This window comes from Henckelia pumila, chromosome 2 (assembly GCF_033568475.1).
Source record: "Henckelia pumila isolate YLH828 chromosome 2, ASM3356847v2, whole genome shotgun sequence".
Classification (NCBI taxonomy): domain Eukaryota; kingdom Viridiplantae; phylum Streptophyta; class Magnoliopsida; order Lamiales; family Gesneriaceae; genus Henckelia; species Henckelia pumila.
In genome coordinates this window covers 95819611-95835099 of record NC_133121.1, presented here as the reverse complement: position 1 = coordinate 95835099, position 15489 = coordinate 95819611, and the positions used below count along the sequence as shown (strand labels likewise).

At 35.8% G+C, this 15489-nt stretch overlaps 2 protein-coding genes across 3 annotated transcripts; one reads left to right on the top strand and one right to left on the bottom strand.

Annotated features, from left to right (window-relative positions):
• The first annotated feature begins 7624 nt into the window (after window positions 1-7624).
• LOC140882503 (uncharacterized) lies at window positions 7625-12488 on the top strand. 2 transcript variants are annotated; one of them, XM_073288552.1, is made up of 14 exons: window positions 7625-7782; window positions 8096-8232; window positions 8321-8488; window positions 8617-8744; window positions 8852-8999; window positions 9141-9394; window positions 9725-9849; window positions 10195-10238; window positions 10478-10609; window positions 10704-10781; window positions 11421-11503; window positions 11592-11714; window positions 11974-12034; window positions 12130-12488. In XM_073288552.1, the coding sequence occupies exons 1-14, from the start codon at window positions 7659-7661 to the stop codon at window positions 12301-12303; spliced, it is 1779 nt and encodes a 592-aa protein (XP_073144653.1). In that variant the 5' UTR covers window positions 7625-7658; the 3' UTR covers window positions 12304-12488. The 2 variants fall into 2 exon arrangements, with proteins under 2 accessions (XP_073144653.1, XP_073144654.1); XM_073288553.1 differs by lacking the exon at window positions 7625-7782 and having other exon boundaries at window positions 8628-8744.
• Window positions 12489-13123: 635 nt separating this feature from the next.
• Window positions 13124-15274, bottom strand: LOC140884215 (chaperonin-like RBCX protein 1, chloroplastic). The gene is made up of 6 exons (XM_073290896.1): window positions 15103-15274; window positions 14895-14989; window positions 13929-14046; window positions 13607-13623; window positions 13449-13511; window positions 13124-13362 (listed from the first exon to the last, which is right to left on the bottom strand). Exons 1-6 carry the CDS (start codon window positions 15260-15262, stop codon window positions 13285-13287), a joined length of 531 nt encoding a protein of 176 aa, XP_073146997.1. The 5' UTR covers window positions 15263-15274; the 3' UTR covers window positions 13124-13284.
• Window positions 15275-15489: the final 215 nt, after the last annotated feature.

The following is a 15489-nucleotide window of genomic DNA, read 5'->3' as shown; positions in this document are numbered from 1 at the left end:
TATCAGATCTGACAGATCCGAAAACGAATTCCAACAGTGGTATCAGAGCCAGGTTGTTCTCCGATCTTACGATTAAATTTTTTTATCGATTGTACAAAGCCTCGGTTTCAGAAAACAAAACAAAAAAAAAATTGGGGGACTGCCCGCTTCCCGAAAGGGCAGCAGACAGTCGCTGCCCGGGGCAGCGCTACGCTGACCTACATGCAGGGCTGCGCGCAACAGCCCAGCGCGCAGCTGGGCCGCGCGCGGTGGCCCAGCAGCCCAGCGTGCTGGACTAGGGCAAACGTTGCCCCAGCCCAATGCGCAGTTGGGCCGCGCACGTCGGCCCAGCAGCTGGGCTGGGGCAAACGTTGCCCGAGCCCAGCGCGCAGCAAGGCCGCGCGCGGCAGCCCAGCAGCCACGCTGAGCCCCCGCTCCCGGGCAGCCCCAGAAAAAATATTTTTTTAAAATTTAATTTTTTTTTGCAAATTATGAATTTCGGCCCGATAACGGTTATTGGGCCCAGTTTTTGGCCCGATCAAAAATTGTTTTGGTTGGTCCACGAGGCATTGGGTCAAAATTGTTTGAACCCGAAATTTTTTAAGAAAATTAATTTTTTGGATAAATTCGAATTTTTGAAAAATTTATAAATTTAATCCAATAAATTAAATTGGTACAATTGATGATAAAATATGATTTTATATATAAAATTAGATTTTATGTATAAAATATGATTTTATCTGTTTTACATATATTTCCATTTTGAATTGCATGTTATCCAATCATTTAATTGAATTAAATAATTGGATAAAAGGATGATCGATTGCCATGACCAATTTTTTAGGTGTATGGTAGGTTGTTTACATTTGGTTTTTATTATTGATGTTGGGTTTTTATTAGTGGGCTTATACTATGGCCCAAATTTGATTTGTCATTTGTAATAAAATTAGGTTTGGTTTATGGTCCGTTCCCACCCTTAAAATATGTATCTCCTACTTTTCATCGAAATTTATTGTAAATTTATTAGACTTAGTGGGAGATAAATATTTAAAGATGGTGGTGGGCCCAGCAGACGATAAAGACCGAAGAAATGTAAATTGAAAGCTCAATGTAATCGGATTGCATTGCATACTTGCATATAACCTAGTATTGGAGACTCGTGATTGGCAACCACAGGTCGACTAGATCTAGACATCGATCATCCTTTATTTAATATTTGATATTATTGTTGTATGCATGTTTAGACTAAATTGCATGAATCCTGCAAGCATACAAACTAATTAAATGATGAGACAATTTTTCAATAAAATTAAAATCCCTCATTTTAAATATGATTTAAAATTTATATCAAGTTTAACAAAAGGGAAATTATATATAGTTTATATTTTCCTACCTTCCATCAACTATCAATGCATGATGAATGCTACCCGTGGGCGTGGCCCGGCTCATATTATTGGGGGGCTCGTTCGTCGAAAAGCTGTGCATTGAGTTAACAATTGTTGTAAGTTGGGTGGAACTCCCATGAGATCAACTCATATATTTGGGGGTCTATATGGCGACCGTCCATCACAACTTAATATTGATGGGTCAACTTGACATGTCACAATAATAGACGTCATATTATTGGGCCCTTATTGGATATGAGGTAAAAACATGGGGTTGCTCTAGTAGCAATTGGACTCTAACTTTTGAAAATTATAATTGGATGATTTTATTTGGGACTATAATTTGTAAATTGGGCTCCATGTTCCTACTAAAGAAAATGGTTTTCTCATTTTCACTAGAGGGTGGCGAAATCGTTAAAATAATGGGAGTGTAATTCATAAAATTAAACTCGCCTTATTTTATGTCTTAGTAAATTAATGAAACAATCACTGATTATTGTTTGTTATCATTTCAGTTTATCATTATGATGAGCTCGCGTAATCCACTATTTTCTATTCTCGAACAAAACAAAATGACTGGCGCAAACTATATGGAATGGTTCTGTAAGTTGAAGATTGTCCTGTGCTTGGAGAAGATTTTCTACGTGCTAGAAAAGTCTCCTCCGAAGGAAGCACCGGCTGATGTGAGTCCAGATGAATAGGCCAAACTTGATAAATGGTAGGACCATGATATCAATGCCAAATGCTACATGCAAGCTTCGATGTCTGATGAACTCCAGAGGCGATTTGAGGATGCCGTGAATGCTGCTGACATACACATGCACCTCAAGGAACTTTTTTGGGGCTCAATCGAGAGCTGAGAGGTACTCCACTGTCAAAGAGCTGATGACGTGCCGCATGCGAGAGGGGACTTCGGTCCGTGAGCATGGGGTACACATGATTTGGCTTGTTGAAAAATTGGTGACCCTCGAGTTGGTGTTGGAGCACGAACTATGTGTGGACTTACTTCTTCTTTCTCTTCCTGCATCGTTTGACGGTTTTGTGGTGAACTTCAATATGAATAAGCTAGAGGCCACCCTTGAAGAGATGGTCAATATGCTTGTCAATTATGATGCCACAATTAAGAAGGATAAACCGGTTCTCTTGGTGGGCTCCTCTTCTTCTGCTAAGAAGGGGCCAAATACAAAGGGTAAGAAGCGTTCTGCCCCACCCAAGAAAACTGGGCCCAAAAAGAAGCACAAGACCAAAGCTTCAAAAATGGACAAGTCTGAAGATGTTTGCCATCACTGCAAGAAACCCGGTCAATAGAAGCCTAACTACAAGGAATATCTCGAGCAGTTACGAACTGCAAAGGGTATGTTTTATATTGAAATAAATGTTTTTCACTTAATACTACTTTTTGGGTATTGGATACCGGATGTGGATCTCATATTTGCAATGATTTGCAGGTGATGTCAAGAAGTCGTAGGCTGAGGATGGGTGAGACCCAGTTGAGGCTCGGGAATGGTTCCAGAGTTGAAGAAAAAGTTGTGGGGGATGTTTGTTTAATTTTGCAGAACAATTTTAAGTTATTTTTTAGAGACGTTTTATTTGTGCCAGATTTGGTTGAAAACATTATTTCTGTTTCTATGTTTGATAGAGATGATTTTTCTTGCAATTTTGTGAATGGAATTTGCAATATTTACAAGAATGAATGTTTGATTGGATGTGGACAACTTGAAAATGATCTGTATAACTTAAAATTAAAAGACGTTCCAGTTAATTATGTTGATAAACCGGTAACAGCAATAAAAAGGAAAAACGATAGTGAAAACCCGACAAACCTTTGGCACTCTTGGCTAGGTCATATTTCCTCACGGAGAATGAACAAGCTAGTGGGAGAGGGCATATTTGATTTGTCAGATATAAACTCTCTACCTACTTGTGAGTCCTGCCTGAAAGGAAAAATGACTAAAACACCCTTTAAGGGAAAGCCTAAGCGTAGTCAAAATCTGTTGGATCTGATCCATACAGATGTTTGTGGCCCATTTAGTATTGGTACAAAATTTGGTCACACCTACTTTATTACATTTACTGATGATTATTCTAGGTATGAGTATTTATATTTAATGAAATATAAGTCTGAATCATTTGAAAAGTTCAAATAATTCAAGACTGAAGTAGAAAAACAGCTAGGTAAAAGTATTAAAGCACTTCAATCTGATCGAGGTAGTGAATACTTGAGTGCCGAGTTTTTGGACTATCTGAAAGAAAATTGAATTCTCTCTCAGTGGACTCCTCCTGCCACACCTCAACTTAATGGTGTAGCAGAGCGTTGTAATCGAACTCTGTTGGACATGGTTAGATCTATGATTAGCTTCACTGAACTCCCACCTTCGTTTTGGGGCTATGCCCTTGAAACGGTGGTGTTGTTGTTAAACAATGTCCACACTAAAGCAGTGAATAAAACTCCATACGAGCTATGGACTGGCAAAACTCCTAAGTATTCGTACTTGAGGATTTGGGGATGTCCTGCTTACGTGAAGCAGACAGTGGGAGATAAGTTGGATAGTCGATCCACCTTATGTTATTTTGTAGGGTATTCGAAGAATTCAATCGGATATTACTTCTATCATCCTACTGAAACAAAAGTGTTTATTTTTATGAATGCCACTTTCCTAGGGAAGGAGTTCTTACTTGATAGAAAAGACAAGATGATGGAACTCGAAGAAGTTAGAGAAGAACTCGAGATACAAAATGACGATCCCACACCTCAGGAACCAATAAAAGACACGCCACTTCCTAGAAAGTCCGAAAGGGCTTCTAGACCTCCTATTCGATATGGTCTCCTCTTTGAAGGGGATCAAAATGAGCCTGACATTGGATGTTATCCAAGAAACTTCAAGGAGGCAATTTTTGATGCCAATTCGAATTTATGGCTTGAAGTCATGCAGTCTGAAATAGACTCCATGCATGCAAACCAAGTTTGGTCTTTGATAGATCCTCCTGAAGAAATTGTTCCTATAGGGTGTAAATGGATCTACAAGAGAAAACTTGGGTCTGACGATAAGGTACTAACCTACAAGGCACGATAGGTCGCAAAAGGTTATACTCAAAGACAAGGTGTTGACTATGATGAAACTTTTTCACCAGTCGCAATGTTAAAGTCTATAAGAATCCTAATTGTCATAGCAACATGGCATGACTATGAGATATGACAAATGGATGTGAAAACGGAGTTCCTTAATGGAAACATTAAAGAAGAGGTCTATATGATGCAGTCCGAAAGATTCACATCCATGGAAAGCGAGCATAAGATATGCAAGCTTCAGAGATCGATCTATGGTCTCAAACAGGCGTCAAGAAGTTGGAACCAGAAGTTCGATGAAACAATAAAGGACTTTGGTTTCATCAAGAACCCGGAGGAACCGTGCGTGTACAAGAAAGTAGTTAAGGATGCCGTAATATTCTTAGTACTTTATGTTGACGACATCCTACTCATTGGGAATGATGTAGGGATGCTGCAGTCAACAAAGATATGGTTATCAGGTAGATTTTCGATGAAGGACATGGGTGAGGCATCATATATTCTTGAAATACAGATCTACAGAGATAGGCCTAAGAGAATGATAGAACTCACTCAAGCAACCTACATCGATATCATATTGAAGAGATTCTCTTACCTATGTGTCATGGGGTTTCTCTATCCAAGTATATGTCTCCCAAGACTGTGTATATCCACCATGTTTTGAAGATTCATACATTTTCCTTCAAAAAACACAAACAAGAATTCATCCTCCTAGCATAAACCAAAACAAAACTGATCACATATGGTTTGAAAATCACTTAACCTCCTATTTCGTTAAATACAGAGATTACCGAAAACAAATAAATGAAAAAATAATAGGGACGAGAAAAGAGGGTTCAATCATAAAAATGGGACCTGAATTTTGGCTCTTCTCCATCGGTATCTCGCTGTGGCGGCGGCTCTAGCCGATGGTGGACCACCTGTGATGGTGGCGTTGATGAATGAAAGGGATGAAGACGAAATTGAAGAACGAAAGATTTCGAAGCCAAAAAGTTTGGGGCATCGAATGAGGTGGAAACACTATCTACAAGATAGAATTAGAAACTGATATAATGGGACCACCACCGCCAGCTATCACCGGTGAAGTCCGGGCTCAAGGTTCCCCTTGGAAGATAGTACGCACGGCTTCACTCGCCTCCACTTTATTGCCCATGCTAAGTTTACAGGCCCTCGCGACTGAGTCCGACAAACAAACAATTGTGGAAGTGATTTATAAATAACAAATTATTTATTGAATTCTCGATGTGGGAACAAGTATATTTATGCATATGGTTATAAATAATATGTGTTTTATTAAATTCTAATTATTTTACAATTAAAAAAAAACTCTAATAATTATTTAATAATATTTATTGCCACAATAAAAATATTGATAATAACGATATGCTAATGCTAATATTAATATGATATATAGTTGTCGTAAATGTATTTCTTTAACAAAAACAAAACATTTATGATTTATCACAAATATAATATATTTCTAAAGATATTTTTTTTAAAAAAAAAAACTTTAAAATTTACACTTTATTAATGTGTGAACCAAAATCAAAGTTTTACATTGTGTATTGTCAAAATTTTCATTTTTTTTATACAAACTTGAAATTTTTTTGATGATGCTTTGGTAAATTCGATGAATATGATGAGGTCAAAATTGACAAATTATGTGTATGTTTAATAAAGATGGAGTTTTCCATAAACCCTGTCAAGCGGGTTCATATTCGGGTCCTAGGCGAGTCCCGGGTTTAGCCGGATCCGTCCGACCAAAAATATATCTATTAATATATAAATATAAAAAATATATATTAATAATATATGATTATATTTTTATATTAATAATCAATACTTTATCCATAATTTGAGTTTATAATATTAATATTTTTGGGTTAAAATGATTTTAATATATTATGATATTTTTAATACCAAAATATATTATTGTAATTTTTATTTTATTATTAATTATTAATTAAATAAAAATTATACATTTTAACTTGTGAGAATATTTTTTGTCCTAAATATTGTTAATATAAATATTAAAAATTAATTTAATGATGTTTTGTTAATTTTTTTAACTTATTTAATTTTTTTATTTAATAAAATTTAAATTATATAAAATTTGGTGGGTCCAACGAGTCTATTCTAGGTTGAACCCGCCTGGTTCATGGGGCGGGACGGGGCGGGTCCCAGGTTTGCCCAAACCCGCCCCGTTGTCATTCCTAGGAATAGGTCAACCTACAACCTGCGTTTTTCCAATCCGCCTGTTTTAGGTGGCAGGACGTGCCAGTCCAACATGTTTACGTATAATTCGATGGATTGAGTTGACCCGCAACCAACCATTAGGCGGAGCAGGGAGGGTCGTCCCGTCATTTGATAGGTTGGGAAATTTCCAACACAACAAATATATTTTATTTTGCGGACGGACCAATTTGACACATCTAACCCATTTTAACACATCTGCTCAAATCAATTTTGTGAGACTTCCTTACGAATAATTGTTTACCAATATTATATTTGGGTCATTGAAGAGAAAGAAGAAAAAAATATTAATTTTTTTACTATAATATAAGCAGGGCTATTAATTCGGACTGGTCCGCCGTGCCTCGACGCAGCAACATGGCGGGTTGGGAAATGAGAATACCATAACCTAACCCGTCATGTGTTACGAGTTAGGCGGGCCAACCCGTCAAAAATAAAATTATGAAAAAATAGAAAAGTACATAAACAATTATAATGATATATCATTTAAAAATTCATTACCCATACATAAATTATTATAAATAATATGAAATTTCTAAATAAATCAAATAAACATAAATCATCATAAAATTGGGGTATTTTTTTAACCTTGGTCAACAAATTTTTTTTTAAGAAAATGACATCATCAACTATATTTCAAATACCCTTGGACATGTAATTTTTTTTTAAAAAAAATGGTTGAATGGGTCCATTTACCCAAATATCCTTAAATCATATAAATATTTTTAAACTTATAAATCATTCAGAATTTAAAAAAAATGGTTGAATGGGTCCATTTACCCAAATATCCTTAAATCATATAAATATTTTTAAACTTATAAATCATTCAGAATTTATCATTATACAAAAACTTATTACAAAAATTAATTATCCGTACTCACGCAATAAAACCTAATTATTTATTTTTACTTACGTACTTACATTTTACCAAATCCTTTGTTAATTTTTGAAGGCAAGGGGTTGTGATCTTCTCCATGGCGTCGATGAAGCGTCTGGGGCCATTGCTCCGTTCTTGCCGCATGATCGCCTCCGTCAAAACCCTAAACCCTGCCCCTTCCCTCTCCCACTCCCCTCCATTCACGCCCCTTCTCTACAATGGTACCCACTTTTTCTCTTACTTTCTTATTACACACTTTATTTTTGAGGGCTTATCTGAGGGGAAATTGTCGATTATGGTTATTATTTACAACACCCTTTGTTCAAATCAGTGATTTTATTTTTCTACGGATTGACAATTCTAACAATCCCCACCCCCACAATTCTAACTTGTATATGATATGAGACTGATTTCCAAGTTCCCCTTATTGTGATCCTTGTCCTAGTTTTTCTTGTTTATGTTATGTGATATTTTTCTTTGTCTTTCTGTGAGTACACTCTGTATGATATATGATAGTTCCACTTCTACAAACAGGTGCCTATGATGAGTATAAGCAGGCAAACGGGTCAGAAGGTTCGAGACCAAAAATGCGTGAGTTGGTTTTGCACACAGTTTTAGCTGGCCTTTTTGGATTTAAGTTTCTAGAAACAACCTACGCAGACGCCGCTGAGGTTGGAATATCGAACATTCCTTCTACATTTCTTTATTGTTTTCTCCTTTATTGATTATTGATTTGTTAATAACTTGTTTGATTTGCAGGGAGATTCTAGTGCTCCTCCCCCACCTGAATCTCCTCCTGTGTCAAGCCATCATCACTTGGAAGAAATTGCCAAGAGAGAAAAACTCCGTCTCATGGAATTGCTCAAGAGCAAAGGTGGCCAATATGGTTCTTATCCCCGTTTTACTGTTGCTGTTAAGGGAGAAAAGGTTAGTAGGATGTTCTCTGCATGTATATGTTGCCTGAAATAAACCAAATTATAATTTTACGGACTCTTCATACTTGGAGCTATTTAATTTTTTAAGGCTGGAAGGGCCTGATAGATGAATTTCTTTAGGTGACTTTCAGGTTTCAAGTTCCTCCATCTTGTGAGATTCCGCTTCTAATCTCAAACCTCGTTTCTCGTCTTGGAGTCAAGGCCAGTGGTGGTGTTGGATCAGATATGATATTGCAAACTTGGGACAGGTTTGAAGTGTTGACTTTTCAGCTGCCATAATTGCTAATAATTTTGATTTCTGTTTGCAGTGATGCAGTCTATTTGCTTGCTAATAGTTATAACCAATTTTTGACAGCGGTGTTGCTTGGCAACTAACTCTCATTCGTCCAAACAGTAAAAAGGGAACTGTTGGTGATGAAGTTCCTAATGATACAAATGCAAGTGATAATGATGGAGAGCTACGCATTCTTATTTTTCGTCCGCACATGAGCTCCGACAAAGCTGTCAGTTTCAAGCAGTCAATAGCTATTACAAGATTTATGTAGCAAGTTTAACTTAGGTTTTATTTGCTAGCCAAAATAGATTTCTTTTTTATTTATCAGTTGATACTAAGTTTATAATGTTTGGTAACTTCGCTTATGCAGGAAATCGAGTTCTTGAAGCAGGGAAGTTTTACACTTGAGGAGCTTGATGCTTTGGCATCTGCTTTACAGTTAGCAGGACAACCGAAAACCTTGGAAGTAAAGCCGAAGGGAAATATTGTTCCAACTTTTGACAAAGCAATCTCTAATCTTGAAGCCATGGGGATCAAAATATATGGACTTGCGCAGCCAAATATAGAGAACACAAATGTTGATATATCATGGGACAATATTGCTGGTTATGATAATCAAAAGCGGTATATATAATATGAGTGTCCCTAGCTTTTCAGTACTGTGTATCTTCTTTGGTGCTTAAATGGACTCTATAAATGTAACTCTATATGGAGATGTATAGATGCATGAGAAGGCAGTGCAAATTTTACTTATATTGCAATTCTTTGCATGAAGTTTTAAGTACAAAATTTACCTATGCTGAGCTGGCAATGCGAGGACGGATATTATCTGGCATGCTTTAGTTCAATTTGTTTCTTTCAAACTTCACGCCTAATCTTTTTTGTTGACTTCAAATATTATGAATATGAATTTTTATATCTCTCCTACATTACCATTTACTTTTGATGTTGAAGGGAGATAGAAGATACGATATTACTGGCTCTAAAGAGGCCAGAAGTATATGATGATATTGCTCGTGGCACTCGCTGTAAGTTTGAGACCAACAGACCTCGTGCAGTTCTTTTTGAAGGCCCGCCAGGTTTTATATCTTGATTTCTTCATTGGATTCGGTTTAAATCTTTACTTGCCCAAAAAATATCATCGCTGTCTTGCATACTTTTGCATCATTAATGTCGTGACAGTTTGGGTCCTGGGTGTAAGGGGTGAGATGAGTAGTACATTGAATTGATGGCTTGGTTCACTGATGTATATTAACATTATAAACTCGAGATATAAAAAAAATTGTCATGTAGCATCAAATATCTTGCTTCAATGTGTTTTCCAGAAAATAAAAGGTTCGAAATGTTGCGAAGGCATGCATCTTACTTGAAAAATCTACGCGGATGTAAGTTAGAAGTTGCTTACCTATTGTTTTTGGTTTCAGGTACAGGAAAAACATCTTGTGCTCGTGTAATTGCTAATCAAGCAGTACGAGATTTTATTCATTTTAAAGCTTATGTCAAATTTTTTTTTTTTATCATGTATTCTTTTCACACGACCGCGTATATTTGCTTTTTATTCTATTGTGTGTCTGTATTTGATGGATTGAGTGGTTTGTGCCTGATATTTGTTATTTTCTAAGTTAATGTTCCCTACTCTCTGAAAATGATGTAGTCTTGGATTAATTTTTTTTGTCTTAATGATGATTATGCTTTGTGCCTTGCCAGGGTGTCCCATTGTTATATGTTCCACTTGAGGTTATAATGTCCAAGTATTACGGTGAAAGCGAACGGTTAATGGGAAAAGTATTTTCACTTGCTAAGGAAATCCCAAACGGTGCTATCATTTTTCTAGACGAAGTGAGTTAAACTGTAAAAAGATTGTGGAGTTTGCCTTTTCTTTCTCTCGGTGATTTGCCATCATGACTTTTTTTTACCCTTGGCTGAATTGTAGGTTGACTCAGTGGCTACTGCCCGAGATAGTGAAACACATGAAGCCACACGTAGACTTTTATCTGTATTGCTGCGACAGGTAATAACAAGTTGGAACTATCAACTACGATATTTTGTCAAAGAAGTATGTTTGGGGCTGCAATGCTTACCTGTCCAGATTTCTTGCGCCGGTTGAATTATTTCACTTAAGACCTTTTGGGGCACTGGGTCTTACTGTTAATTACCGCACCAAAATCATCTCACTTGCATTTGATTGAATAAATTTTGATTAAGTTTCTATGTAATTGGCTGCCTAGTCTTGGATGAGCCAAAATTTCTTGTCCATTTGGAATTATTTCCTGGTTAACAATCACACAAACTTCATCACTCAAGTACAAGGTGCATAACTAAAAATCTATTTACAATCAAATAAAATTGGCATGAACTTCCAGGCTTGCTTCCAAACTGCAAAGCAGTATGAGAGCCACACACAAATGGTGATATATAACTTAGATTCCATACGTGCTATCTACTATCTTCCTGTACAGCGCTGTGGGCCTGTGGCCCATGTCAATTGTCAATTCATTTGGCGGGGTCAGAGGCCATGCAGATCTTATAACTCAACCGTGTCTCTGGTTTTATTGAAATGGAAAAGAAAAATGGGATAAATGCTCAACATTCATACATTTCTTGTAAACCAAATTATTCCTTTTGCTCATAATTACACAATTTTTTGTAGATTGATGGATTTGAGCAGGACAAGGAAGTTGTTGTTGTTGCTGCAACTAATAGAAAGCAAGACCTTGATCCTGCTTTATTGAGGTGATAAAATATTTCCTGCTCTTATGTCTTTGAATATCAGATGCTTTAATCTTTACATGGTTGTTCAAGTCCTGTTTGTCTCTTGCAGTCGATTCGATTCAATGATTGTTTTTGGCTTACCTGATCACCAGACTCGTCAAGAAATTGCAGCTCAGTACGCAAAGCATCTGACAAAATTTGATTTGGCTGAACTTGCTTCAGCAACAGCAGAGTGAGTCAAACTGATTCTGTAAACTCTTACTCCAGAGTGTTCTGATTGAAAATTCTGGAGTGGAGAATGTTAGATCAATAAAAACAAATTTCTAAAACCTGTTTGGAAGGATTTGATCTGTTTTACTGATTTCAAACTGCGACAAATGTTTGGGATATTAAAATACCAGCACCACGGATTTGAAATCCTCCAATTGTTGAACTCATTCACATGTCCAAAATGTATGATTTGTCAAACTAATCCCTATTAACAAATGCAGAATGTCTGGCCGGGATATAAGGGACGTGTGCCAACAAGCAGAGAGGCATTGGGCATCGAAGGTATTGTGAAATGCATGCACTTCTTTTTGTGTCTTTGTTCACTGCTTCTTGACTTCAATCGAACACTAATCTATCAAAAATCTCAAAATCAACAGATTATTCGAGCACAAAAAGCTGAACATGACAGCTCGCTTCCTCCACTCGAAGAATACATCGGAAGTGCACTGAAACGGCAAGCTGCTATATCTGGTGCAGCTACTCAGAGTACAAAACAACGTTCCCGTTTCCGTTCCCCTCTTTCAAAGAAGCCCCAGTTTGATTTTATATGAAGTCTTTACCCAACAACAGACTCAAAAATGTCCTCGTATATATATTTTTAATCATCTTTAGAGTTTATTAAAAAAATTTTGTAAATATTTTCGAGGAGCAGTTTATATAAAATGATATTAACAAGTATGAGAAAGTAAAATGTATGCTTTTTAAATAGTAATTTGACTTGATGCCGATGAGTTAATCTTATTGTAATCAATTTGAAATTGTGCAAAATAGCCGAAATGGTATTTAAAATTCCCTTTGCATTTCTTTAAATTTTACAGTCTAATCCTATCCTACTTTTTCAAAACATACGAATCTCTATGAGAACATTCAAGTGAACTTTTCAATACCACTTCTATAGTTAAATCTAGTTCATAAAACCTTAATATAGAGTCCGTTTGCTTTGAGAAGTTGGGAGGTAAAATCACTTTTTTTTTTTTTTAAACAAAAGTACTTTTCTTAAAATTGTTGTGTTTGGTTACAAAAGTAATTTTAAAAAAGCTAGAATTTCTAACTTTTTGGGTTTTTGCTTCTAACTATATTTAAAAATTCAAATATAAATATTTTTTTTCAACATTTATCCAAACACCAAAATCACTTATGCTTTTTTAAATAAAATCACTTAAAAAAATTGAACTTATTTAAATGTTTTTTTTATGCTTTCAGTTTCTGCATCCAAACTGACCCATAGAGAATGTCAATTCAAACTTACCAATAATTCCAAACAACATTGAACAGTCTTGGCAATATATGTTTCCCAAAATCTGTATTAAGCTTGAATCTTGTGAATAGAAAAGATGGATGTTGGGGTAGTAGCTTCACCAGGCAGCACCAGTCCACAAATGTGTGATTAAATTTAAAACTATTTGTAATGTCATCCACTGATATTGGATAATTGGGCTTGAAAGCATATTTACTTTTGATGAATGAGTTACAAAATTTACACATATAACCAGATCACCTCAGCAGAATGGTGTCACAGCACGAACTCGTAGCTAGCTGTCGTTCTCCGTAGGAAGAATAGTTTCGGACACATAATCCCTCATCAATCTAGTATTACGTGCCTCCACCATCTGTTATTGCCAATAGTAATGAATATGTAGTATTAGACCAGAAGAGTTGGTGTGGACAAAGAAAGAGTAAATTAATGTGTGTGAACCTCAGATGCCAGGCGCTTCAAGTTGTCCCATTCGAAATCGTTCTTGCAATACGCGGATCGAACCTTTCATTGTTAAGGTTAAGGTTAAGGTACGTGTTTCATATGATTCAGGAGTGCAAAAGGTAAGAAGATCATATGATTCAATGGAGAAAACTGACCTCTAAAATGCGCAGAGCTGCATGCAGAGAGTATATGTAGTCTCACCACAGGTAAATTTTACAAGTTTTGGTTCCACCCCAAAAAGGCAAAAAAAGAAAAAGAAACATTTAACATCTAAAGATAAACAACACTCAACATTATTCAACATTTGAGCATTTTAAAGACATTTAGGAGTGTAAACAGCCGGGATCAGGTTGGCAGGAAAAACGATCACCTGGATCGACGGTGTTCGGGTTGGTTTTATGATCAAACAGCTGAATACTTGGTCTTGCTTTTCTAGTGTAGCATACAAATTTTTGAGTTATCAAGATTCATATATACCTAAGGCTTTGTGGCTGGATGATTCCCTCATCAAATCAGCACAGAACTTATCCCCATCATTCAGAGGGTGTTTTTCAAGAAACTCTTGCAGTTCTGCATGCGCCTCAAAGTTGTAGCTCTGCTCTGTCAACCAACTATTAATCAAACTCACTTTATATGTGTTTTGTATGCAAGAAATTAGAGCATACATATTGCATACATTATACACATGCTTTTACATAAAGTGATGCTTTTACTTAGCCATATCGCAAAACAAATCGAGCAAAAGATTAATTGTAGTCACACAAAAGTGAATTCTTTTTCATTCGTAAGCGAGATAGCAGAGATTCTATGCTAAACCTGGAGAAATACTCTCCAATTTTTCTCCGAATGTTCACGTGAAGATCACGCTAAAAAAACAGAAAAAAAATACTGATAAAGGTCCCCATGTTTTTTTTTTTCAGCATAATGTTCATGGGAATATCTTGAGAAAAAACACAAAGCGAGAGTATTTCTCTCGGTGTAGCATAAAATATCCGACGAGTTATATAAGTCCGTCATTCTTTAATTTCTTGATATTTAAATTTAATTAATTTTATTTATTTAATGGTTTTACAGTTTTACTACATCAAAAAATTGCAAATGTCAAAAACACTTCATGCCAAGAAGAATAGAAGATAATCTAATATAATAGGTAAATGAAATCGCATTTTTACTAATATGATTTCATCGTATATTTAGGTAGTGTTTGGGAGAGCTTCTAGGAAGGAAGCTCTTCTCAGCTTTTCGTTAACAAAATTTTACAAAGTTTCAAATTTTTGTTAACTGAAAAGCTGAGAAGTTCTTCTTAGAAGCTACCTCAAACACTACCTTAGAAGCATAAACATGCGGGTTTTATCATTTATGCGATATTATAAGATTCCTGTTTTAATACGTCTATATTAAATTAAATTCTAGGAAAAAAGTTATATTTATATAAGAGATCACCTCAAGTTGTGCATTAACAATTCTAACAGCAATGTATGTGAAAAAGTCATGGAGGTGTTTCGCTGCTTTGGACTCCGGGGATGCTTCCCCAAATCCTGCAATATAATCACAAAATTAAATCTCACTCCATATTATATTATAATATCTCAATAATAATTAAGCATAGGTTAATTAATTTACACCATATGTTATATTAGAACTCACTTACCAGGAACATACATCTTTTGGCATTTGATACGTGTGGAATGTGAAGTAGTGGTAGTATTCCTCGATTTGCAGGGTTTTTGTGGGAAAAATGTGTGCTGAGAGATTTGGGGAAGGAAGGAGGATGACTCCATGGATGTTGCTGCACCTATCATATTTCTCATCTTTTTCTTTGGTTTTAGTTTTGTGTTTTATTTTGTGGCTTAAAATTAGCCAAGGCCTGATATTCTTTTTCAACTATGTAATATTTTATTAGTTTTCATTTTTTGAAAACCAAAACGGCATATAACTATATAATATTATATCTCCGTTTTATTTATTTTATTTTTGAAAAATTGACTTTTTATAGCTACCAGCATGCATAATCAGGGATTTCAAGATAGCTTCGGAT